This window comes from Lepidothrix coronata, unplaced genomic scaffold, assembly GCF_001604755.1.
Source record: "Lepidothrix coronata isolate B3197 unplaced genomic scaffold, Lepidothrix_coronata-1.0 Scaffold249, whole genome shotgun sequence".
Classification (NCBI taxonomy): Eukaryota; Metazoa; Chordata; class Aves; order Passeriformes; family Pipridae; genus Lepidothrix; species Lepidothrix coronata.
Window position 1 is genome coordinate 539,797 of NW_016690429.1, and position 26,775 is coordinate 566,571.

At 45.8% G+C, this 26,775-nt stretch overlaps 1 protein-coding gene across 3 annotated transcripts in view; it reads right to left on the bottom strand.

Moving 5' to 3' along the window:
• FRMD4B (FERM domain containing 4B) overlaps window positions 1–26,775 on the bottom strand; it is an 82,028-nt gene that overhangs the window by 2,373 nt on the left and 52,880 nt on the right. For all 3 annotated transcript variants that reach the window (XM_017835154.1, XM_017835155.1, XM_017835156.1), the window contains 15 exons: window positions 24,805–24,888; window positions 23,534–23,599; window positions 22,432–22,489; window positions 21,418–21,504; window positions 11,628–11,704; window positions 11,006–11,144; window positions 10,385–10,526; window positions 10,126–10,259; window positions 9,918–10,037; window positions 8,431–8,659; window positions 5,191–5,247; window positions 3,574–3,721; window positions 2,997–3,122; window positions 1,522–2,327; window positions 817–949 (listed from right to left, as the gene is read on the bottom strand). In XM_017835154.1, coding sequence (XP_017690643.1) covers window positions 817–949; window positions 1,522–2,327; window positions 2,997–3,122; window positions 3,574–3,721; window positions 5,191–5,247; window positions 8,431–8,659; window positions 9,918–10,037; window positions 10,126–10,259; window positions 10,385–10,526; window positions 11,006–11,144; window positions 11,628–11,704; window positions 21,418–21,504; window positions 22,432–22,489; window positions 23,534–23,599; window positions 24,805–24,888 — 2,406 coding nt within the window. The remainder of the gene's footprint in view (window positions 1–816; window positions 950–1,521; window positions 2,328–2,996; window positions 3,123–3,573; window positions 3,722–5,190; window positions 5,248–8,430; window positions 8,660–9,917; window positions 10,038–10,125; window positions 10,260–10,384; window positions 10,527–11,005; window positions 11,145–11,627; window positions 11,705–21,417; window positions 21,505–22,431; window positions 22,490–23,533; window positions 23,600–24,804; window positions 24,889–26,775) is intronic.

A 26,775-nucleotide genomic window follows, 5' to 3' on the forward strand; every position in this document is an offset into this window, starting at 1 on the left:
CACTTTGCATAAGTGTATTTAAATGTGATGGCATTTGTGGGGGCAGAGTCACTCCCCAGGGCAGGAGCTCTCTGTCCTCATTGCCAACAGACAGCCTACTACAGTGGGGAGGGAAATATGAAAATGCCAAGTAGAAACAGCGAGAGAGTTGCAGGAATTCCTGCAAGGCCCGAGCAGACCCTGGGCTCCCTGCAGCCCTTGGGAAAGCCCTCACGAGCAAGGGGGCTCTGCAAGCAGTAGCAGGTTCCCCCAGCTCCTGGGTCCAGCTCTGCCAAGGGAGATGCACTTGGCAGAGGTGGTATTGCCTTTGAATGCAAGCACTAAGATGTGAGGCTGCAGAGAGCTGCTTCCTCTCCTTGTTTTTCCAAAAGTTCATCAGCATAAGCACTACAGCTTCAGAAACCCAGTAGGACTGTGTGCTGCCAAACTGCTGATGGGGTGCAGGAGAGACCCCCCCAACACAAGGAGTGAGAGGGACTGGGCTCAGTGGGTGCTCTGCCCATAACATTGCTCAGAGCATCGCAGTCACCAGGGAGTGTGAGATCTGTGATGGTCCAGCACCAGCCAGATGAAAAGGCTGTGCAACCAATGAGTTCATCCTTCACTATGACTGCTCCCTCCTTCCTTGAGAGTCAGTGGTACAGTTAGTGATGGTTCAGCTGATCTACTCCACACAGAAAAAACCTGCTCTCAAGACGCCAGTTTTACAAGTACTCTTCATCCTGGCTCTTTGAAATAAAGCTGATTTTCTCACAAGTTTTAAGAGCATGTGAAATGCAGGAGGAAGGGCAGAAAACCCAGAAATACTCTACTCACCTGCTCTGCAAAGGAAGGTTGCCATAAACATTCCCATAACAGCTGGCATAAGAGGAATGAGACAACGTATCGTAGTCTGACAGTCCCAGTGCAACCGGGTTTCTCCAGTTCCCAGCAGTGTTTGCAGAAGATGCTGTAAGTTAAAAAAAAATAAATAATTACAACAAATTAGATGTTTCTCCAGCTAAATCAGTTGAGACAAACAAGACAATTCTCATCAGTGATCTCTATGGGTTTTTGCAGGACACTCATGCAGACAATGCAAACACAAAACAGGGAGGAAATTACAGATGGTGTCCTGAAGCCAGGGAATCTCTTTAGAAAGACTTTCTGACCCATTCTGTGGTGTCCATTGGACTGTGTTTTGGAAGCCATCACAGCCACTGCATTTAAATGGCATGAAGTTTTGCACATTGCTTCTAGTTGGTAAATACACCTCTTTGAAACACATTTGGCTCTTTGTACCTCTCTGGATTACTGAGCTTACAAAGAGCAAAAGGCAGTTTTTGCCCTTAGGAGAAGGCAACAATCAAGACTTTCTTCCCAAGAACGGAACAAGATCTTACTCGATTCCTCATCCACCTTTCAAGACAGAGCTCTAGCCTGGCTTTAACTCTGACCTCATTTAGGCAGCGAAGTGAGGCAGAACTGAATGCACAGCAGGGACTTACAAAAACACTCAGCACAGATGAATTCAGACATTACCTGAAGAGAAAGACGACACCCGACTGCTCGGAGAGCACGGTGTCTGCAGACCAGCAAAGCCCAAACTCCTCTGAGATCCTCTGTCAGACTCAAAGCCTGCCTGCAGGCTGTGACCCTGCTCCTTCTGGCTGGAGGCACGTTGGTACCAACCACGGAGATGCTCTGCTACTAAGGCCTTGTGAATGTTTTTGGTTATGTGCTCCGTTTTGGCAACCTGCTTCCTGGGAAGCCGTAGGGTTGCGTAGGGGTTGTGTGGTACTCTGTCCACTTCGTCCTCGTGGTAAGCCCTGAATTCCCTGTAACGGTCGTATCCGTAGTGTGCCGATGAGCGGTAGGAGGGATTGACGCTGTACTGTCCCTCCGTGTCACTCTCATAGACATACCCTCCGTTGTAATAAACGTCGGGCTCGGTGTACGGGGAATATCCAGAAATATAGTAATTAGAGGAAGGCTGCTCCTGATTTTTGTGGTAGACACCATTGCGGACATCCTTGTGGGCGAGGTTTGGCATACTCCCTGAATTTGCGGCGGAAATATTATGTTTCTTTGACCGTCTTCGACCCCTGGTCCTGTTGTCGAGTGTCTGAGTAGTGTAATACGGATTGGGAGTGGGTGTCACGCAGTAATACTCTGCACTTGACTGGCTAGTGTAGGATGATCCGTCGTCGAGGATCTCTGTGCTGCTGCTTCGCTGGGACTTGGAGAGGGTGAAGGCTGACTTTTCAGCGGGAGTCTCGGAGAGCAGGTGGGTTTGGGATTCCAGACTTCCGCTGCGCTGCCGGCAGTGGTGTGGGGAAACATCTGGCCTGAAACAACACAGATGTTTGTCGGCGAAAGGCAGCCACACGACCATACACACAGAGCTGGAGAGAGCATGCATGGACATGTCAGCTGCTTCCCGATCCAAGCACAGTATGAACCCAGCCTTATCTTTCCTCACAGAATATCTGCACCGCAAGAAACTCTGTTTGGCTGAGTTTTTTATTTGCTGCAACACTAGGAGATCTCTCACATAATAATCTGTCACAGTGAGCAAGGTTAATCTGTCACAGGGGTACACACAGCGAAGGTCACAAACACACATTTAGGAATGATTTACAGGAGGGCTCCCTCAGTTTTTAAACAGGTAAAGCCTACACAAGTAACGAGATGGGAGGAGAACATGGAGAGGTGGGATTCCTGTGGCTCCATCTCCCAAAGCTGCATTACCCCAAACAAACCAACCCTGGGCTCTTGATAACACTGGAAGATTCATAGCATGCCTCCTTCCCCAGCGTGGATTCTCAGCTGTCTAATAACACATGTGAGGTCACGTTGCAGCTCTCTTCCCACAGTAATGGCACTAACTTACACTTTGAGAGCCTGACCCTGTATGGCTGTATGGGAAAGCTGTATGGCAAAGGACCCTTCACCCTGTTAACACCATTTTTCTGCTGCCTAAGACGGACACAACACTGAAAGCAAAGGTCCCTTACTGTAAGTGGCTGCTGCTGTAGGCATTTCGTGTGAGCACAGGGGTTGTGGGCATGCTCCTCCCCCCGTGGGGCTGGGGTGGCCGGTCCAGTGTCCGGTAAGGGCTGCTGTGGGTCGAGAGCACGTCCCTGTAACAGGAGACAACCCCGTTTAGGTTAAACACAAGTTGTACCACGTCGAGTATAAGCTCCAAAGTCTTGGAGATAAAAAAAAAAACGAAAGGCAGAGCAAACAGGGAAGGGCATAACTGGATGTGCTTCCCTGCGTAAAGAACAAAGTTGTTAAAAAGGAAGAAAAAATTCAACCCCTTCTTGGTCCTCATGGGATGGCTGGAAGGGAAAGCTGCTGCGAAAGGGCAGAAGCATGAAGGAGAAGGGACAGAGCAGGCAACAGAGAAGCAAAGGAATCGAGTTTGAAAATGAAGCATATCACAGCTAAATGGTTACATATGGCTATAATTTGACTTTTGGACTTCCCAGGGAGGAGTGTTCTGCAGGGGCAGGGACTGGGCAGGGGCAGGACGGAGCTCATGCCAGCAGGTTCTCCACCTGTGCAGCAGCAGCAGCAAGATGTGCCTACCTGGAGTGTCTGGTTTCCAAGAGCTGCTCGTTTATGGATGACTTTCTGAGATGAATTCTCTCCACCCCGAGGGACTTTGGTGGAGGAAGTCTTGGAGAAAGCTGTGCAGAGCTGGGTCTCTGTGCTGCCACAGGAAGCGATTCACTGACTGTTGGAAAGGAATATGTATTTTGTTAGCAAAATCCTTGGTGGTTTTGCCCTGTATACAAATCTGTGGCCCCTAAGGAGAAGCACTTTGCACTCCAGAGACAAGGGCAGAAGCCGTGGGTCTAGAAAGGCTCTCCTGCCTGCACTGAGCTCTCTTGCACGTGGACAGGACATCGTGGAGGCTCCTACAGATCTCAGCACCACTGATTGCTACGGAGATTACACCCAGCTTGGGGCTGTGCCAGATCACAAAACAGAACTTCCTTGGAAAAACTCTGTTTGCAGAGCAATCCTTTCCAGGGCCAAGCAGGCAAGCTTAGCCTCTGCAAAGACCAGTTCCCGTCCCTCACCTTCCAACTCTTACTTGAAAATGACATTTTAAGAATTAGTTTTGAAATAAAACCTAAAAGGGACTGACTTCAAAAGCGACTGAATGAGCAAAGACAACTGACAGACAAATTTGGCTGAAGGCAACTGGGAAGATGCTGGTTTGATCCTTGTTCTCACTTTGCTTAGGGCACAACTCAGGTCCTGACAGAGCCAACAGGAAACTCCAACTAATACATATAAATGCAGGTTGAGCATCACAGAGAACATGTTCACAAGCCTGGCTCTACTTCTACTTGTACAAGCAGGAATCAGGTGTAACTCCATTTTAAAGCACCAGATGGGTTGTACCAGTGTAAAACTGGGACAAAGTGAGATCAGAATCAGGCCCCAACTGAAAAGTGAGTAATAATTTAGATAATGTTTGTCCCCAAATGATGATTAGCCAGTTTAAGGGAGAGGCAAGCCAAGACCTTTCCACCTGGTGGAACAGGGCGTGAGTATATGTCTGTGGGTGTGTGTGTGAAATGAGTAAGCTGAGCAAACACCAACCCAAGCAAGATGCAAGCTCACTAGGGAACGGATAAATGTAAACAGTGTTAATATCTGTGACTATTCTACTTTTCTGTAAGTTTTATAGTAGCTGTGAGGACAGAAGGGCTGGGCTAACCCTCCAAGCTTTCTAAAGTCCTTCACCTCTTATCCAGTTCTGGCCAGGCCCTAGGGATCTAGTATTTGACATCCACAGTGCCCTCAGCTTGCATGTTGGTCATGTTAAAACCAACTTCCTTCTCTAAAGATGACTCAGATCAGCTTACAGAGCAGAAACTTTCAAGAACTAACTCATTAAGAGAAAAGACATTCCTGATAAGCTGCTATTCCTCTGCTACAAAGTAATTTATCAATGAAAGCCACCAATATCACAGAATCATAGAATCATTCGTGTTGGAAGGGACCTTAAAGATCATCTAGTTCCAAACCCCTGACACAGGCAGGGACACTTCCACCTAGACCAGGTCACTCAAAACCCCATCTAACCCGGCCTTGAACACTTCCAGGGATGGGAAATGCTAAAGGACATTAAGTCAAAGGAATGACACTGAATGGACACACTCCACAGGAAGAAAAGGATAAACATCATACCATCATCATAGGTGGTTGTGTCAGACAGGGAGCTGCTCTCAGATGGAATTATATCATCTGTGAATGAAAACAAACACTTTAAGCACAGGAGGCCCAACACCAACTTCAAAATATCCTAATACAGTTTATTTTCTACAGTTTCAGAGCCAGCTACTATCTGTAATGCTGCAATCCATATGCTTTAGCCCCACAGCCTGAAGACAGTCCTGCTTCGTGTCATCCCCTTGTGTCTTTGCTGCAGCTCAGCAAGCGACCCAGGCAACTATCAAAGGAGATTTTTTTTTTTCACCTGCAGCAGGAATCAGGCCAAGATTTACAAGGGTGTTTTCCACCTAACTTCCAACAGATCTCACAGGGTGTTTTGGAGATCAGGAACCTACACAGACATGTAGATCTTGGCTGTTAGCATCTAATCTCCTCCAGGTACACCTGAAACCCCACCAGGTAGGTACAAAAAGCCTTTTGAGATTTGGCATTTGTTTTTGAATGTTTCATCAGCAGATTCTGTTTCAATTAAATTAATATCAATCCAGAATAATTCCACTGATTTCCATCAAGTTATTGCAAATTCCCAGCAACACAGAAAGCAGGAACTGTTGCATGGACATACAAATTTTTCCTTTCTTTTGCATTTTATTATTTATTCAAAGCACTTTACAAGGCACCTGCCTGTCCTCTCACCTTGATACTACACACTGCACCTCACTGAGAAACAGCCTGTCCTTGCTAAGGTTTGGAGCAGACCAGCAGCAGCAGAGAAATTCGGCTGCACTAGAGATAATTAACCCATAGAAGAATCTGTTGCTAGGCTGTTTCTGGCAAGATTCAGCACTGGTGGGATGAACTTCCATGCATGAGAGAAAGGAAGCAACAAAAGATGACAGTGGCATGCAGTCTATGACACCTGGCTCTCCCAACAGCCATCAGGAGCCCAGGCAATGTAAGCTGCTTCCCTGCTGTCACAATTTGCTGCGAGGAAAGGTCTGGTTACAAGAATTTGGTAAAGAGAGCAGCTGTTCAAGAACAGCAAAAATCAGGGCTGGCCCCTGCCCTGAAGGGACTTGTCAGACCACCGAGGATGGGCTGCAGCTCTCTCTGCAACCTGACACTGGGAAAAAGCTTCAGGGGAGCTGATTCATGTGGATTTGACCATGGGGTGGTAAAGATGGAACTGGGCCCAGTGCAGGGAGGGAAGAAAACCTGCCCAGGAAAAGAAAAAAGCTAAAACCTAAAGCTACACTGCTGGTTTCAGGTGGGGTCTGCAGTGCTGACATATTCACATACGCTGACATATCTGAGTTTAAGTCCCAAATCCATGCAATTCCCTGCAAAAGGGGAAGAAACTCTGGGCTACAGAGGAAGTGAAGGAAAGAGAAAGTGGAACATGGGGAGCAGTCCAGTATTTTCTTCACCTCCTATCCCTTGGGGCTGGGAGGAAAAGAGCTATTGTTTGATTCAATAAATCAATGGTACTATGCAACACATTATTTCCAACGAGTCATCCCCCAAACTCACAGACACAAGTGACTCATCACTGCTCAGCCTTCTGAAAGCTGTACCTTGAGCCTGAGAGTACCGCTGGTGATGGTGACAAGTTCACACATAAAATCAATTATTGAAGCAGACAGCTCTGCTTCAGGTAAACAAATACACACTGCAGTGCAAGAGCCTGGAACTGGAAGGGATGCAGCTGCTTATTGCTGGCTAAGTATTCACTGTCTTGCAGTCCCTAACTCCTGGGAGACCCTCCGAGACACAGAATCTGGTCCCTTCTGGCTGTACCCACCTTCTCAGGGAGCAAACAAGGATGTCATGTACTAAATGATGGCATAAATGCATAAGGACCAACTCCCAAGTTGCTTGTTTGCACAACAGGACAGAAAGCTGCCAGCAAAAACAGCAGCAATCTGGATGGATGCTGCCTCACTGGGCTCTCGCTGCTCACTGCCCTTCCTGCTCGTTACCACACACCACATGTCACAGGTAATACAGGACCTTTCACAATCAGCATCCACACTGGTGAGCAAGAGACTGGAAAAACAGATGTTTCCTTCCTCTCTGTCAATCAGGAACTAGCTGGGCCACATTAAATAGAGATCATCAGCCTTTCAGAGTAAGCACCTTGTGATGATGGACAGCCCAGTGCTGCCACGGTGTGTGATGGGTAAGGATCCAAACTAAGCCCTCAACAAGAATGGGACATGGCAAAGGGCTCCCCAGCAGACATCTGGCACAGGAAAAGGGTCTCTTCCAGGGAAAACACACACTGGGAACAGGTCATGTCTCAAGGGCCAGTAAGAGGGTACCAACATAAACAGCAGAAAAACCTTGCATTTTCTTTCCCACCCTGTAATTCCCAGAAAAAAATCTCACTGACCTCACAAAACAGCATTTCCTCTCAGACAAGGGGGGATGAAATAAATCAATTAAACATTAGCAACTATCCCTATATATTTTCCATGAATGGAACAAGTAATACATGACCTAAAATTGTTAATAACTATATAGACTAGAGGAGTCACAATATCCCTGAGTTTCTACTACTCCCAAAATCCTTCAATTGGCTTGGATACTAGCAGGTTTCCACACATTATCCTATGAAGCAGAAAGAACCTTACCTCCCTTAGGAAAATCACATTTTCAGAATGGAGGAGCCAAGGGTATCTGCTTTCACCACGTTTATCACTGGCAAACGGATTTAGTAAAAAATCTGTTTGCTACTATTTACATTCATCAACTCCTGAACTTCACTTATGTCTTCCAGGAAATCAGGAATCTTCAATCCAGAAACAATGTCTTTGATCCTTATTTCCTGGATCCTGCAGAAAAATCTGCCCGCTCTATTTTTGCTCAAACTGGAGTGTTGTGGGAGGAAAGGGGGAGAGATTTTGCACGTGGCAGCTCAGACGAGCAGCTGCACTCAATACACCAGGAATTCAGGCACTAGAAAAGCTTCATCCAAGCTGTTCCTGCCAGCCTTTTTGTGTACAGCACCTTCAGTCCATACCTGGTGCTTGAACTTGTCTGCACTTGTTCCTAAAACTGTGGCTTGCTCTGCCCCCAGCCTACAGCAGTGCACTGAGCGTATCAGATGCAGCAATTGCATCTTTTATTTTCTTATCTAACTGCCTTGGAGAAGATAAAAACCATATAGAGAAGATGTAAACAAAGCTTCTAAGTAAGCCAAATTATTCCCCCCCCTCCTGTTTTCATCAGAACACGGGGAATTCTCCTGCTTACCTGGTAGAGCAAGAGTTGATTTCTGGGTTGGTTTTTTGCCACACTTGATTCTATATTCATTTATGGAATTTTCTATCTCTTGCAGCTTTTTTACAGCATCAGCATACTCTTGCTTTCTTTTCTTCTTCACATTTTTGCAGAGGTCTGGCTCACTGGCAAGTTTCTTTGCAGCTTCCACCAGCTTCTGGTGTATGATAAAATTGCTCTCCAAGTCCTGCAAAGTAGGATCCTGCAAATTTGTGACATGAGTTACTTCCTCATACTCCAGGTAGAAATTATCAATGAAGGTTATTAAATAGAACATCTATTTTTGTGGTAATAAAGTGAAATCTTGAGCACAAAATACAGAAACACCAAAGTTTATACACAAGAAAAATCTCAGCATATGAAACTCTTAGATCTTATTTCTATGACTAGTGTAAGATTATGAGATCTCTTGGGCAAGATCCAAAGTTCTCAAGCCCGGGTGACATAACACGGACACTTAAATTCAAGTTTAGGCTGCTAAGCCTCCTGCTATGAGACCAACCCTGAAAACATCTGTTCAAAATCTCTCTCCACTTTGGAGAAAATAAAAATGGAAATTTGTATCACCATACCTACGTAACAGGGAGTTGGAGGCTTTAATTAATTGTTTGTAAACTGCTTTGAGAAGCTCAGATGAAAGGCACTGCAGAAGTGCTAAGCAACACGTTATTAAATCTGGTCAGCAGGATTTTGGTTTAATAGCATTTAAGCAGTCACATAAAATCACTTTGCTGCAGACATGGAACACACCAGCCCTGCCAGCCAGGGCAGCAAGTTTCTGGTGAAAGACAGATGCCAAGTGCCCCACACCTACTTACTGCTTGGATGATACAGCTTGTTAACAAATCTCACAAGGGATGAGGGGGAATGATGTGCATCCAGAAACTGTAAATATCTGAATTACCATATCGCCCGAGTCAGTCTCTGCCAGCAAAGTTCATTTTAGCTTCTTGAGCAACACACAGAGGTTTTACTTAGGTGGAACCTGCATTAAGCCAGAGATAAAACTCCTCCTCCTGTCACCTGTCACACAACTATGCTCACAAACAGATGATTTTGCAAGGGGGACAGCGCACACCCCTGCCACCTTCTGGGTTCAAACACAATCCCAACACAACGCAAGTCAATGTTCCAGAAAAGCTCAGAGCCATGGGCTGCCAAATTGCATTATGCACCTGCTCTCCTCTAATTAGCAGCAAAATGTCCATTAAAATTAATGCAGCATGGACAAATCAGAGGTTCAGGTTGGGAGAACTTAAGGGCTTTTCAAACAGCCAATTTCCTGGCCATTTCAAAGGCAAAAGAAGGGCAGTACCCATCTAAATTTCTCACTCTATGCAAGTGACTGTCCCAGCTGCCTCCTCTTAAACACCCAGGGAAGAGCTGGATTATTTACAAGTGGCTTTGGCCACTGGTCTGGCCACCCCACCCGTGCTGTGAAAACAAAGTGCCACGCTCACCTCTTCACTTGGCAGCAGGTTGTCATCCAGCTTGAAGGCTGTGCCAACACGTCTTCTGACCTGGGGAGGTTCCTCTCCAGCACTCAGAGGATACTCCTTGGGCATCTTGCCCGTCAGCTCCTGGGGAACAGAGAGGGTCCAGGTAAAGTCCAGCAGGAGAGAAGGGCTCCCACCCACCCGACCCCAGCGTAAGGTGCAGTTCTCTCACCGCCTCTCGCAGGCAGATTTTCTTCAGCTCCTCAACTTTCTGAAGCAGTTTTTCCTGCAGGAGTTTCTCTTTCCTCTTTAGTTCCATAATTTTCTCCTTCTTTTGTTCTTCACTGACCTCTGAATCTTGAGAGCCTAAAAAACACACTCTGTGTAAGAGGATTTCCAGGTAAAAGCCATTTTTATCATCTGCTAGTCTCCCTTTTAATACACACAAGCCCCACTGTACTTGGCTACCTCACATTTGCACACAGTATTACCTGATGAGATCAAACTGCCATTGCTGGCCATGATAAGCTGGTTCTTGGCCTCCAATGTCACCAGCTTTGAAACTTTTGGTGTTCCCATCTCTGTCAGGTCCATGGCGATATCATCCAAACTTCTGGCTGAAGGAATTTTTGCCTGAAGGAGTTAAAAAAAAAAAAAAATCCAGCCTCACTGAGTTACCTCTAATTAACTTCAGAACATGGGATCATACAAGATGACGTTTCACACCTCATCTACCGCAAAATTAAGGGCTAAAGAAACAGCATCAGTCCTGCCATCCCTCTCTCCTCTGCCCCAAAACCTGAACCAATCTCCCAGCTCAAAAATCTCTTTGCTATTTGCACCGTGTTCAAAACAAACACAGGAAGGAGACAAAAGAAAAAGCAGATTAAACACCCAGACATGGGAATTCCCTCTTCTGTAATTATACTTCCACAGTCCTTAATTGCAGGAGGCTAAAATGGATCGAATAGCAATAGACTGCTCAAAGAGCTGACAAAAACAATTTGTAGTTTTTCTCTGGAGAGTAGTTCATTTGTGGAAAAACATACACCAGAGTATATACAGGAAAAGTGTTGAAACTCATGTCCTCAGTAAAATGTCTTATAACTTACTTTGCTTTGCTTTCTGTCCAAGTAAAACTGGTGTTGACTGATTGCCATCACCCAGATGGACTTGATCAGGGAAGTGTTTGCATACCAGGTCTGCACTACCAGTCCACTCTGACCAAAGGTCCTTCTTGACACTGAAATTCTGAGGAGGTGAAAACAAATGCAATTTCAAGACAGGTCTTTAAAGTCCCAAATGCCTCTCTCTTAACCGGGCAAGGCTCAGCCTTTGGAGATGCAAAACCTCAGATTTCCTCCTCCCCATCACCCAGTGCTGCCGTGAATTTGGCCACGACAAACAGTCCTCCCTCTGCTCCACAAACTCCCCCAGTGGACACCACAGGCAGTCTGAGAGGACACCCAGAGCTGTAACACATCAACAGTCTCTCCAGCTTGCCCGTTACTGCCGTGACCTTCCCTCTGCAACATCCCAGCACTGCTCTTTACCCACAGCCCGGATCCAGTCCCTGCCAAATGCCGGATCAGGATCAGTCCTAAAGCCCAAAGTAAACTCCTATCTGTGTTGAACTCAGAGACACCTCCCAGCCCATTCACCAACACCAGATGATGAATTCCCACTCTGGGTAAAGATTCATCCTGGTGGCAGAACTGCCTCCTCCAGCCTTACCTGCGGGGATCGTGTACTTCCACAGCAAACTTCTTCTCACGGAAATACAGATTTTCCAGCTGTTTCCATTGAAATAGCTAGGAGAATTGGGAGAGAGAAGCAGAACACCATCAATAAAAAATCACCAGACCTCTCTCCCCAAGGTGATATAATCTCAGCAAATTACAATTCCTGTGTATCCTCTATGGCATGGACTGAGCAATAACAACATCCATTAAAAGAAGCACATAAATATAAATATGAAGGATGTCCCTCCAGTAATTTCATACTCTTACAGACAATGCATTGCAAATTGGGGATTCTGCCAGTGACAACACCCGTTTCCACCAATACCACATTTAATTTCACTCCTAGAAGTTCCCAGAAGTCTTATGAGGGCAGATCAAGTCCTCTTGTCTCTGATCAAAACCGAAAATCTCTTTACAACGTAATTGCACAGACACCTATGGTCCTTCAGTCAGAACATCCCATGGGAATAGCAGCAGCTTGGGAAAATCAAGACCTTGCTCTTCTGAAGACACTGTGTGAGAGATCCAGAGTGACATTCTGGAGCAGGGGTATTCCATGTACAGAGAGAGAGCGGCCACAGGAGGAAGCCACCCCCCAGCACACACATCTGTTAGAAAATTACATATTTCCTGCAAAGTACCAGCTGGGAGAAGAGATCAAAGGCAGTCAGGGCTTGGCAGCTGCACCCGTGGGATCAGAATTTCATATGAATCTGCTCTCCCTTTGCACCAGCACCAGCCACCCTCTAGGGATGATCCATCAGGGGCTGCATCTTCTCAGCCCAGCCTTGGCCAAGCTGTTCCCTGGCCCCTCAGTGCAGGTCTGGGCAGCACCACCTCCTGCCCCTCTCCAGCAGTGCCAGGGTGCCTGGGCAGACACAGGGTCTGTGTGGGTGTCCCCAGGGATGTCCCCTGAGGATGATGGGGTGCACAGGTGCAGCAGCACACTATAGTTTACATCCAGCTGCTTTCCAGAGCTACAGCCCACACGGAGGTACCGGAGGTACTTCCATCCAGACTGGGCAGGCAGGGACAGCATCCAGTTACAAATCAACCTCCAACACCAGCAATCCAGCCAAGGCACCCAGACCCTCACAGTGACTCCCCCCTTCCTCACTGGAGTTTTTCCAAAGCCTCCAAGGGTGCAGCCACCACACCAGAAAGCCCCAGGACACACAACATTCCCGCTGACCTCCGCCAAAACCTGACTTACTATGCTCCCTCCCACTACAGAAGCACTTCAAGTTTTGTAAAAAACGTGTTCCACTGTGCTGCATCTGAAACATTCTTAACACAATGAAGCATAACCCAGTGCATGTGTTTGGGGGGGAAAGCGGCTCTTTCAGCAGCCTTTCCCTCTGTTCAATGGAAGGTTTCCTTTCTAGGACTACAACTGAGTACTGAAGCATGCTATAGGAAAAGTGAAGCAAGTGGAAATGCAATTTACTTAAATTAATAAATCAGGTTCCAGAAGATCGTGGAAGTTTTACTCTGCTGCTTCAGTAAGTTCGTCTTACAGCCCCTCAGCACAATCATGCTGCTCTCGGAAGTGCCTCTTTACAATTTGGCACCAGACTTTTAAACAAATACATTTTAAAAGATACAAAAGGAAACAGCCCAAGCATTATGTCAGGACATTGAGCAACAGTGCCCGTGGGTGCTCCAGCAGGGAGGGATCCCAGCACGGCCCCGGCTGCTCCCCCCATCCCGCACTCACCTCCCTGCAGGACTGATCCTGGATTCCCGGCCCCCCCGGGCAGTATCAGGGGCAACATGAGCAGAGCAGAGCTGAGGTGCCTGTGCAGTCCCTCTGTGTCCCTCTCGTGCTGCTCTGCTTTGGCGGCTTCGCCTCCCACTGCTGACACACTCCTGACATCACCAGCTCCGCTGCAACGCCTCCCACACACCCTTTTCCCCGATAAAGGGAAAACCCAACAGAGGAGGGAACAGAGGCGGCTTCTACCGAGGGGCTGCACCCCTCCGAGCACCCTGAGCCCCTGTGGGGGCCGAGGTGGGAGCAGGGCAGTGCGGGGGGCTGCCATGGGGTCCACACGGTGCCGTGTCCCAGCCCCGCTGCCCTTGACTCACACCCCAGAGGCAACAGGTTCGACCAGAAGCATCATCGCGGCGTTCCCGGCCGATCCCGGCGCCCGCTCCCACGCTCGTAAAAGCGATGGGCGTGCTTCAAACATGACCTCTGGAAAAAAACGCCTCTTATCGTCGCAGGTGATGACTCCTCGTCCCCTTTATCACTTCCTTTGGGTTTTTCCCCTCCGGATGCGCTCGACATTCCCGAGGGCTGCGGGAAAAGGGGCCACCTGTCCAAAGGGCAGCAGGGCGTGAAGAGGGTCCCGTTTTGCAGGGCAAAATGGAACAGCCCCACCACCTGGAGCAGCCTCCTGCCCAGACAGAGAGACATGCCAGCACTCCAAGGGTCCAGGGGGACCCTTCCATGAGCCTGTGCAAATCCAACACCACGATCATCTGCGGTGATGAGAAGGAAAAAAAAAACCAACCCTTTGCATTTTTAAGAAAACCTGCATGGAATTGCCTCAGGATGTGGGTAGAGCTTTGCCCCATTTCCTCCCCACCCTGTGAGATCCATCCCAGCCCAAAAGGAGCTGACAGGCGCCCCAAGCATTTGCAGCTGGGTACATTCAGCACAAAGACATCTGCCTTCCTGCCCAAAGACTGGGATAAATCCAGCTCCCCCCTCTGCTGCTCCTCAGCAGGAGAGATGGGGGAGCAGTATTTGTAATTCTGCACCCAGGACACATTTTTGCTTTTATGGACTGAAAAGTGCCCTGTCCTTAAACTATCCCACTTAAGAACAACATAAGCTCCTTAGCAATCAGCTCCTCTGACAAACCTTCCTAAGTCAGGTCCTTCAAAAAAAAGGCTGATGACTAAATGAGCAGCTCCAGAACAAGTTGTGAGCTAATAATATTTATACAGATGCACTTAAAAATAATCTTGAATTAAAGTGTTACAAGTTTCTGCCTAACATGCCTGGATTCATGAAGACAAGAAAAAAAATGGCCTCAATACAAAGGGGAAAAAAAAGTAATAAACTTCTTCCCCTAAATTTTTCTAATTTGTGGTCAAAAGGCAACACTTGGGAAACTGTCACTGCACTAGAGATATCCTGCTCCCTTCAAATACTCCCTAACCCTGTACAGACATGTTCCTAAATAATTCCTAATTTCAATCTTACCTAAACTGCATGCATATTTAAAGACAAAAGAGTTGTAAAAAAAAAAAATAAAATCTGGAAATCTGGAACTGGTTTTTGAGGGCTGGAAGAACAATTAGGAATAATTAAAATGTTTTTGTGGAAGTTTTGCAATGTATGTTCCCTTTAACCAGGTGATTAAGTCCACCTGAGCTAATTAATGTTTTCTTAATAGCCTTCCCATCCATGTAGGTTGTCAGATTCTTAAAAGCTCCCGAAAATTCCCACTGAGCATCACAGGGGTTTCCTGTCTGACTCTTTGGGAAAAATTTGGTCCGGCCATGGTTGGTTTTCTGGGTCTTCTTGGAAAAAGCGGAGGTGCAGCTCTGATCACACCTCATTACTCAGGCACCTCTGTGTACCAGCCAGACTCCTACCACCCAGCTGCTGCTTTCCCAGCCCATGAGTTTAGGCTTCCTGCATTTCTACTGTGATCCTCTTCCAGATACTAGGGAACACTGAATGAAAAAAAGAGATCACCCTCTTTCCTGTACAAAAAGAGCTGTAACTGTGGTCCAAGGTGACCAAGCAGACACAGACTGCCTAAATGGTGAGGCACATTGATAAAAGAAGCAGCTGGCTTTTTACCTGGCTGATCTTGCATCCAGTTTTGAATAAAATGCAAGTTTGTCTGGGCCTGACAGCAGGAGCAAACTGGCTTGGAAAAACGGCTCCATCAGGATTGCAGGCAGGAGCTGGCAGAGCCCCCTCCTTGAGAGGCGTTCAGGAGAGCTGCTCCAGGGCCTTGGCTCAATATTCCTATGAGCCTGCTGGATTTTGCTTAAAAAAAATATTCTAGGGTCTTTTTTCTGATTTTTTTTTTTTTTTTGCAAGGAGGTGAAAATCTGAAGAGCAGCTGAGCGAGGAGCTGTGTGGCCACACACTGCTGTGCCAGGCACAGCACATGCCAGTGTTGCACCTGGGATCTTTCCAAGGCTGATGGCAAAATCTGACCAATAGCTAAATTACCCAGATCTCCGAATTTCCACCCAAGGGATCACTGGGTAAGGTCAGCATGGAAGTGCAAGCCACACTGCAGTGTTTGCAGCAGCCTTTCCCTCGAGAAGCACTTCCAAAGCACCTCATGGTACGTGCAGTGCTCGTAAGGAGGTTCTGCAACCAGCACCTCAGGAACTGGCTGGGAATAGCAACCTGCAGACAAATCTGGCAATTCAGAGCAAGGAAACATAAAAGAATTCTGCCCACAGGAATGCACCCCACCCGACGAAGGAAATTACCACCCTGCCAGCAGCGCTGGAAGGAGGGCTGTGTTTCAGCCCCTCTGCTGCACTTTGCTGTCTGGCATCCTGCCTTCAACTGGGATCTTTCTGCTTTACACTGCTGTGCCTGGCTGTGGAGGGAGGCACTGGAGGAGATGGCAAGACAGCCAAAATGCCCCACCTGCAGCAACTTCTGAGGGAAGGAGGCAGACAGCTCCCACCTGTGCCAGCATAATCTGGCAGAGCTCACCTGCAGGCATCCTTCATCTCTTAAATATTAAGCCAGTCCTCTAAAAACCTCTTCAATCACATTTTTTTTTTCCTAATACATTATGATCAGTCCCTGCCTGGTCCTCACTAGCATTGGCATTAATGAGATATGTCTCAGCACCAAACTGTCCCCAGACATGTGTGTTTTGGGGCAGGTGAGCTTCAAGCAACTTTCTGCACATCTAGAAAGAACTGAATTTCAGAGCAGTCTCATAACAGCTCTGTGTTTATTTTAACTAATTATGTGAGCTTAGTATCTTCTGTCTAAACCAAAGGCTTGGTGAGAAATAAACACCATAAAAGAAATTTCTGCCTAATTAGAACTGTCTGAGAAGCCAGTGCTGCTGTGTTCTGAACCATTCAACAAAGCAGGACAGCAAATTTACATGAAGTAAATGTTCTGCAAGGGAAAACTTTCAGCATCGGCTCTTAGCATATGTTGAATTAAGAGAGATATATCATAATAACTCCTCACAGCTCAGGAGCAATGCAACCCAACAAAGAGAAAGTCAGGCAAAAACGTCAGGAGGCTTGTGTGGATGAGCAAGGAGCTCCTGAACGAACTCAGACACAAAAAGGAACCCTACAGAGGGTGGGAGGAATACACAGAAATTGTCTGAACAGCCAGGAATCTCATTAGGAAACCTAAAGCCCTGATAGGATTAAATCCAGTCAGGGAAAAGTTTTTTTTTGTGAGGGAGGTGAGGCCCTGGCACAGGTTGCCCAGAGAAGCTGCGGATGGTCTGTCCCTGGAAGTGTTCAAAGCCAGGTTGGATGGGGGTCTGAGCAACCTGGTCTAGTGAAAGGTGTCCCTGTCCATGGCAGGGGTATTGGAATTAGATTACTTTAAAGGTTCATTCCAGCCCACACCATCCTGTGACAAACGTTTCCCACTTTATAAGGTAGTATACACTAACAAAAACACTTCTGAGAACACAATGTATTCAATGCTGCTGTACACAATGCTGCATCGAGCAGCAGAACCGATTTCTTGTACATTTGAAACAATCACGTAGCAAGATTAGTTCTTCTCTTCAGATAGTGCAGTTCATTTATCACCAGGGAGCCGCCCACAGAAACACAATGAAGTGGGAGAACAAGTCAAAAAGCCAGCAAGCTGCCTTCTCCAGCCCTCAGAGGATCCCCACATACTGGCTGAATGCAGAATCAACTCAACTCTTGCCCTAATTACACCCTCCATTAACAAGACACGCATTGTTTATCTCGCCAGTGAGAAGAATAGGCTAGAGATAAAGGGAGATCTATTCTGTTTTGGAACGACAAAGTCCTGGGACCTATTTTATGCTTTTCCTAATTGATTCAGAGGAGACTGGGGACAGGATCTTGGCATGCCATCCCATTGCAAGCAGGAGGCACTTCTCCAAGCAGGAGGTGTCTCTTAGTATTAACTGCAGCTGAAAGGAGAATATGTTTGCAAAGCAGCAGGACTGCAGAGATAATCCCAGGTCTGAGTTCAAATCTGAGCAAGGGTTGCCAAACTCAGTCTTTTTTAATGCCCTGTGAGACTTCAGGATGATAATCAAGTGAGCTCAGTGTAATCTCTAGCCAGTGTGGAGCCACTGCTTTTATCTAGAAAGACAGTTTCCATAAATGATCCCCAAAATACCTCTCCATTTTCAGTGTATTATGGAGCTGGAGCACAGTGCTTCCCTCAGTGCCCATCAGCTGGCAGTCCTGGGCGAGAGGGACTTGCTTCGCTAGAAACCACTTCCGAAGCCACACAAGCTTCCAGGAGTGACTTAGAGCAACAAAACTCCCTTGTCCAAACTATCTCAGGTCAACCAGCAAAATATTAATAGCCGGAGTCAAACCTCCCCAGCCAGCTTTTACACAGACAGACACGGCAGGTTCTCCTGGTCCAGCCGTGAGTTACACACCGTCCTCTCCGACACCACACGCTTCCCGCTCCGATGAGTGATGGCAGATGCACAAGTGTTGGCAAGGCTGGGTGATATGGATCTGGAGATTGCTTCATCCAGGGCTGTCATGCAAGTTGCCTCCTGTAAAGAGTTCTCAGCCTTGGACTTCATGCAACAGTGTTGATCCAATAACAAAATCTTGGGATAACCACTGCGCTCCAAGGCTCGTATTTAGGTCTCTTTGCCTAAAGACCTACTTGGATAAAGTCAAAAGATTTCAATTTTTGAGGAGGATGGTTATATTTGCTTGGATTTATCTGCCACTGCATTAATGGGTGCAGCTAAAATACATATATATTATTATTATTATTTCAATTATATTCTGAGTATGGACTTGGCTCTTGCCAAGTGCCTATGATTCTATGATTAAGCAAACAGAGCTACATCTGACAGCAGCCATCAGCACTGCAGAAAAGACATGAGGAGCAGAATAAATCCCCCTGGTGTGAATTCAGTTGGGGTACAGACACCAATTCCTGTTCAAAGCCTCCCGTCTGAAGCACAACAGCTTTCCCACGACCACCGGTATCAGAGAGGTTTGCAGACTCTGAGACCACTTACATCTTTAAAATTCGGAAAGGCCAGCTTGGTCTTCATTAGATTTGAACTCAGCCTTTCCCTTTTACTGAATTAATCAGCTGCATGTATATTCAAACATCACCAACTGGAGAAGTGGAGCACATTGAGGATGCTCTTTCCCAGATGGCTAAGGATAAACACAACAGAACTTTTGATCCACAGTATAAACAGCAGGATAACACCAGCACATGGCAGTTGTGAGTTTGGCTCCATCCCAAAAAGCAAAGCAAGAAAATTCTGCTAAATCCAGCAAGGATAGCACCTCTGCTCCACAAGACATGAATAGTTTACATGCCTACTGCTACAGAGAGGACTGTGTTTGCTGACTCCTAGGAGATTTAGGTAAGCTGTACATACTCTTCTCTCTGTGAAATAAATTCTGATACTTTCATAAATATGAGCAAACAATAATACTGATGAAAAGGAAACTTCTGCCTGCCACATCACAGGCAGCAAAGCTACAGCTACACCGAAACAAACAGCAGTATCTCAGCATTTTAATTCCAAACCCAAATCTGGACATGGGTGCCCCTCTAGCCCTTTGGTTTTCCTGCCAAAAATGATCTGATTCCAATCACTTCCATGGATCATATCAGAAGTGCATTTTTATTTCAAGCCCTGAAACACACTTGCTATAAAGAACCTGTTTGCATACTTAGACACATGTTAAAAGCAGCCGTGGCTCAGGACAAGCTGTGGCTTACATCATTTTTGTCCCCTCACACTGACACCAGACACAAATCCTTAAAGATACTACAGCCATATCCATCACCACACTTTCAAATGAGCTTACTGGCATTAAACCTTCCATCTGCATTTAGGCTCCTCTCTCACCTTCCCTTTTAATCTCTACCTTCTGCTGTATAATTATAATTTCAGTAAAGCCAACAACCATTGTAATTTCCATTGTAACACTTCCACTACAGAGGTGACCTCTGGTTTTCATTTATTTTTTTTAAACACAGCTCCTGCTGCATTCAAAGACAACGCCTTATAACTAACTGTAGCAGGGTGTGACTTGGTATCTGGGCCCTGCTGACCTTAAAAAAATTTTCTTAATCTGCCTGGTTGATGTTGTAAACTTGAAATCCCACAAGCATAAAAACTGCTTGGCAAAGCAATGCTTCCAGCCAGGCTGGCTCCATTTTCTTGGAGAGTGTTCCTGGTCACAGCTGGACATCTTGGCTGGAGAATGATCCTTTCCTGACCGGAAAACCTTATAGATGCTGCCTAAAAACAGGGAAGTACTCAGGGGCAAGAGGAGCTCCTTGATGTTCTCCTTTGACCATCAATGGCTGCATTAACATAACTTGATTTCCTGGGGTTCCTCTTCTGTCACTGTCATTTAGTGCAGGCAGGCAAAGAGAGACCTGGGAAGAAACTCTGCTTTACTACAGAAAGCACAGAAAAGACATGAGAGATCACCTTGGACACATAGGTATATAAATATACCTAGAGAAACCAAGTCACAGCCTTCTCTGGAAAAAAGAGAAGATCAAGTTGGAAGCTCGAAGGGGAATTACTCTTAACAACGAAGTTTTGTTAAGCTCCGTTTTTTGGCACAAATACACTAAACAATATCATTTTGCAAATGTAAAATTCCCTGGCAGGAAGCACAACTTCATGTGAACTCCTGCCCAGACCATTCCTGAGGAAGAACACCAAAACCCCAGACTTGGATGTTTCAACAAAGACATGACCAGAAACACCCCCCACACCCCAGTCCAGCAGCATGGCACGTGCAGCCCTGGCTTGCCCCCAACCCAGGGAGTTAAATCACCCTTCAAAGATTTTCAGGGCTCTGTCTTGTCACAAGGAGACACACGGCAACTACAGGATGGGGCAAGATCCCAATATCCTGTGTGCTGGGTGTGTGATGGGTTTCCAAAGCTGCTGGCAGAAGAGCCTGCCTGGGCTCACTGCCGGGGGCTCTGAGGGAGCCAGCAGAGCAATGCAGGACCCTCTGCCCTGTTCAAACAACAAGGGATGTTGTTGGCAGAGCTACTCTGCAGGAGACATACTGGGGAGCAACGGGGTGAAAAAGGAGAAGTATGACCTCCAGTACTTGGCTTTTACTCTCAATCCCCCCTTTAAATTCACAGGAACACACGGTCGCCTCAACAAGCCTGCAATTTCACACAGCTCCCCTCGTATTCCACTGGTATCAGTGGAGCCTGTCACACCTCACACACAAAACAAGTACAGAAGCCAAGTGAAAACACTGCTCGAGTAAAAGGCCTTACAGAAACCCAAATGCTTCGTATTTCTGTAGTTATCCCTGGAGGCTGCCAAAATTCCCATCCTGAGACCACGAAACTCCAGACATGCAAGCCAAAGTTCCCAAAGGGAGTTTCCACTATCTGTGTGAGAGGGAGACATTTACTGCCTCAGTGCCAGCAGAATTTTCCTTCTGCCTCCAACCCTTGGTCTTCTGCCCATCAGTGTACTAAGCAACGGCTTAAAGAAGTATATTCTGACATGTAACACCATCCTGTGTTCCCCCTCCCCCAAAAAAAAATATCAGATGCAAAAGAAACTTACTTTTCTGGGCTTAACTTTGTCTTGCAAGTCGTACTGGCCAATTCCCTTGTAACTTATTCCAAGCCACCATGGGATTCCTTGTTTATCCTAAAAAATGGATGTCCTTGTAAACCAAGAGCCACTTAAGAATTAGGCAATTCCAAGATTACAGCCCTTTTTACTCCGTGACAAGTACAAGTAGGTACGGAACAAAGATTTTCTGGCAAACAAATTGATGTGAAGTGCATTGCTGGGGTGAATGAGGAAATTTTCTCCCCTGGCCTTCCCAGGCAGAGGCACAAAACCAGGTGGTGGCTGTGCAAAGTGGCCACAAAAGCAACAGTGCTGCTGAAACAACGGGGTGTCACCATTTGCAGGAGTGGCTGTGAAGGGGGGAAGGATATGGGACAGAAAAAACTGTGGCCAGTGACTGCATTCACTGAATTCAGGCATGGGCAGTCACAGATGGAGAGAACAGCACAAAACATCAGTTTCTCAGGTACCACAGTCATGGCCATGACTCAAAGTAAGAAGATATCATCTCTGCTGAGCTCTTCGGCACAAAACACTGCGGCCCAGGCTCTGCTCTACAAATGGGAATAAATGGTGTATTTCCATCACTCTCCAAAAGTATTTCTCAGCATTTCTCCACTCCAAGCATGCACCACTAATCACCTGTCACATAGAAATAAATTTTTCCCCCCTGTATTTTTTCTATTCTTGATTAATGTCTCTGGGGAAACTATTAACTGCTTTGGTCTCGAAGTGATATCTAGTTTAATTAAGGTGATAGGAATTTAGGTCCTGATAGGATTACAGAAGGTTTTACAAAGATTCCTTTCTGTCTCCTGTAGCACGTAACGCTGCACTCTGGAAACAATTTTTAAAGTATATTGAATGGGGGAAAATTACAGAGGTTGAAAAATGTGGGCTTTAATACCGATAGAATAGTACTGAATCATCCAACTGCTCCTAAAGGAATGTAATCACACATAATAAGCTCAGCAATCACATTATCTATAGGCAGTTACTAACCTTTACTCCATAGTAATGAACTCCATATGTTGGCAAAGCTTCTACCACTTTCATGTACCTGCAGATAGATTTATAGCATATCAGATGATTTTCTCTGGAGGGAGTAATATCTATTAACATATTTTTTTCACACATACGTCCAGGACACGTCATTTATCATTTGCATATTTTGAAGGCCTTAATAATTGAAGACCTATGTTTTCAGAAAAAAACAACTTAGCAGCCTGGCTTGGGGAAAGATGGGATATTTTGGCCCAGCTAAAGCAAATGAAAAATCTCTCACATAACAGAATATTCAATATCTTATCAGAAGATCACAGAACTGAAAGTAAAAATTCTGAACTGAACAAGTGAGCCTTTTGGGAAATGTTGGCGGTAAAGATCTGCCTGTAATTATTCCATTATGGAGCTCTGGTTACAATGGAGAGGCTCCAAATGAAAGTGTTGATGCCATTGTATGACTGTTTCATGAGGCAATTCAGACAAACACTGAGCAGAGACCATTTTTCCCTTGTTCCTTTTGAAAAAAGCCCTTGAAATATTGAGACAGTTACAGGCATTGAGGTATGTGAGGAAAAACTACAAGTTGTCTACATTGTGCAGCCATGGGCATTATCTCAAACATCTTGTAACACATTCTACTGCATTTCCTTGTGGAAGTACAGTAATATTAATGGTAAATGGAAATTACAATTCCACAGGCTCTGTGTGCATCTTGGAAGACCGTGGTTGTTTTGAAAACCAAATGCTGAACACTGCAGAATTTTTTACAGGACTCAGGTAATACCCTAAGAGTTTGCTGGGAAAACTAATTGATAGCAAGCAAGGAGTAGAGTCTTCCAATAGAGAAAGGTCCAAATTATTTCTTTTGTATTTGAGGTATATGAATGAGAACACATGCTGAAAGTGCAAGCCTGTGATATGTGAAACTTAAAAAAAATTCAACTCTGAAATATAACTCAGTGAAAAAGACAGACACAAATGGTATCGTTTGCAGGCAATAATGACCACAACAGCCTGCCTTGCCACCTCTCAACAAAAAAAGAAGAACAGAAGAAAAGTGAAAAGATAATCTTCACAAATTAACAAGTGTCATACTCACTGAACGATGGCTTGTCCTCTGGTCAGACCTTTAATTTGTGTATAATGCTCAATTACTCTGTCCTCACTGCAAAGCAAGCACAAAACCCAATTTAGAGGCTCAGTGACTTTGTTCATGTGATGGCATCTGTGGGAGCTCAGCCACCTGCTCAGCCAGCAGAGCAGTGTCCCTCTGTACGCTCCTTGCTCTGGTTTACATTCTGGTTCTTACTTCCACCCCTTTCCCACCCTTCATTAGGCAGCATGGAGCTGCCTGGCTGATCCCACCGTTGCATCCTGCCTTCCAGACTAATTAAAGAATCGTTTCGGATCAGCCTGTTCTGCTGCAGATGCTGCTGCAGAATAATGGTGCTAATTGTATAAATTCATTTTAACGTTCTAAGGGACCCAAATTTCAAAGGCTGGTTAATGCTCCATATGTAAAGAAGAAGTTAAACCAGAACTGTATTCATACCAGTTTATTTTTTTTCCCCTGACATTTCATAGGTGAAAAAAACCACAGATTTGTCAGCAGTGACCTTTTTGTGTTTTTTTTTCTGTTATATATTTCAACACTTTGTTTTGGTGGAATGCAAAATAAAATATGCATTTATGTGTCAGACACTTGAAAGCAAAGAAAAATCCAGCAGTATTCATCCTGAGAAAAACAAATCATAAGCAAGCACTGGTATACTTGAAAATCCATCACATACACATCAAGCCTAAAAAAAATGAAACAAATTAGGGAGTTAAACTTGCACAAATGGCATCAATTCCAAGGAAACAATATCATTGATTCATCCTAAATGCTGTGCTCCTCTACAGCAAGTTCAAGCCCCAAAATTGCATATGCCTTTCTGTTTCCAGCTTTTCTAAATTATTTTCTCCCCCTGTCCCGTTGAGGGGAACTGGGTGGGCATCTGGCAGCCAGCAAAGGTCACCCCACCACAGAGGCTCCACTGTGTGACAGATGAAGATCAAGGTGCTCTCTGCAAACCCAGGGTTGGCTGGAGTTCAGATTTCAGCTCCTTCTAATGCGTGGTCCCCACATATTCTGATCCAGCACTTTCTAATCCAATAATTTAATTTGAACTTTCAAGGAGGAATTTGCATTGGATCTTGCATAATTTATAACCTTCTAAAAAACTGGAAATGCTTGAACACGAGCAATTAACTCCAAGTCCTGCATCACACAGGCTGAAAACTTTTTAAAAGAGTCTGCAAAACTGTTTTAGAGTGATCTTGCCATTATCATTCATAGCAATGATTTACATTTTAAATTAAACATCTCACCAGTAAGCGAGTGATGGATGCTCCTGCAGCGTCTTGGTAGGAAAGACGGGCAGTGTCTTCAAGTCTTTTCTAGTGTTTTCATCACTAAAAAAAAAACCCAAACAATTAAAAATGGCACAGAGTCACTGCTGGTGAATCAGAGGAGGACTCATTAGTTTGGGCAGAAGGAAGGGCTGTATTTGCTGCCCAAGAACATGGCACGTTGCCCCATATCAGGCTGTCATAGCAACGTAACTCTATAGGCCCTCTCACATGACAGTGATGTATATGGTGTCATGCAGACTCAAGTTGTAACTCATTATACAGACACGTGATGCTCAGGCCACCATGGCAGGAGCACCGTATCAATATTTATTTTGCACACCCTCACTCTATTTGCTGAGAGCAGAATGAGCCCTGAAAACAGCTGCAGAAAGCAAGCCTCTGCCCAAGAGCAAGGCTTGTAGTGCTAAGTTTTGCTCTGTCTTTATCTAAAACCCTACCTCTAGACAACAAATTTCATGAAGCTGCATGGTATTTGTCAAATGTCAGAGTTTAACAGTGATCTGATTCAAAACAAAAGGTTTCAGTTCATATCCTTTAAAATATTTTCACTGAAAATAGTTTTTATGGACTGCCCATCTTACAGAAAGTTCAAATATTTTCTCCTTGCACGCTCCATTAATTAATCAGCTGAAACCTGCACGCCTCATTTCGTCCAGGTTTCTGCGTGCCTTTGCAGCAGGGCCAGCAAGCACCAACACGACTCTTGTATGGAAAGAATGCACCAGCCACGTCCATCAGCATCGCCTCAGCTTCTGCATCCAGGCTTTCCTTGAAGGTGCTTTCCTGCTCCAGACCTCTGTCTTCAACAGATTCCACTATTAAGAGTTTTAACCTGAGCTATATCCCCCTTCCTCCCTCAAAATCCACACCCTGAGCATCACTGGAGTGGACCAGAGCACTGAAACCTGCTCTGTGGGCAACAGAGGAGGCAGCAAACCCCCACCACGACTCCAGCTCCCAGATGCCACATGGAAAGTGCAGGAGATGAAAGGTTTCTCTGTTCTCCTAATCGCTCTGCAAGCTTCTTCCCCAGCCCTGACAATGTGCCTCAGCCCTGAGTAAGAGGGACCACCTCTGGGGACGAGGAAACAGTTCAATCAACAGCCTATTTATTCTTCAACGTCTTTGATGAAGCTGCCAAGAAAGGGTCAATTAGCGCCGAGGAGCGCTGGTTGCTGCACTCTTCTGCCAGAAATATCCATTTTTCTTTGCAAGCTGGCCAGCACCCAAGTGCCACAAACGGGGACAGCTGGGTAGAAAATCAGGATCTCTCCTACCAGCACTCAAATACAGCCAATGCTCACAAAAGCTGAGGGTTTTATTCATCCCTTACAAGCTCATTTTGACGGGATCAAAAGGCTGCAGGACATCTTGGCTTGCAGAGAGAAGGTAGATTACCAGGGTTTCATAGGGTCACACGAAAATGCAGTCACAGAGCACACTTTCCTGAGGCCTCAGAAACCAGAGTAAAAAATAAAAAATGCCCCAAACCAAAAAGCCAGGCCCTCAGTAACCTGGCCTGAACTCCCTGTTGGAGCAGGAGGTTCAGCCTGATGACTTCCTAAGGTCCCTTCCAGCTTCAGTCATAACCTCACAGGACAACTGATTATTAAAATACAAATTTCCTCCTATTTTTAAGCCTGACTCATTCCTGCAATGGCTGCTGTAGCAGGCAGGATTGGCAGGGAAATAGAGTGAAGTAGGAGAGGTTTTGAAAGAAAGCAATAACAAAATAGCTCATTTTGACCAAACAAAAGGGCTGTTCCTCTCAATGTAGATTCTCAGCCTGCAGTATTCATAATCTGAGGGTTAATGCCTGGTCATTAAACCTCTATTTAGAAAGCTCATTGCAAGGGCTGAGGCAATAAGGAGGTTCATGCTGAGAAGCCAGGGCTGAGCTCTGGCAGAGGCAACTGGGATGGGGGG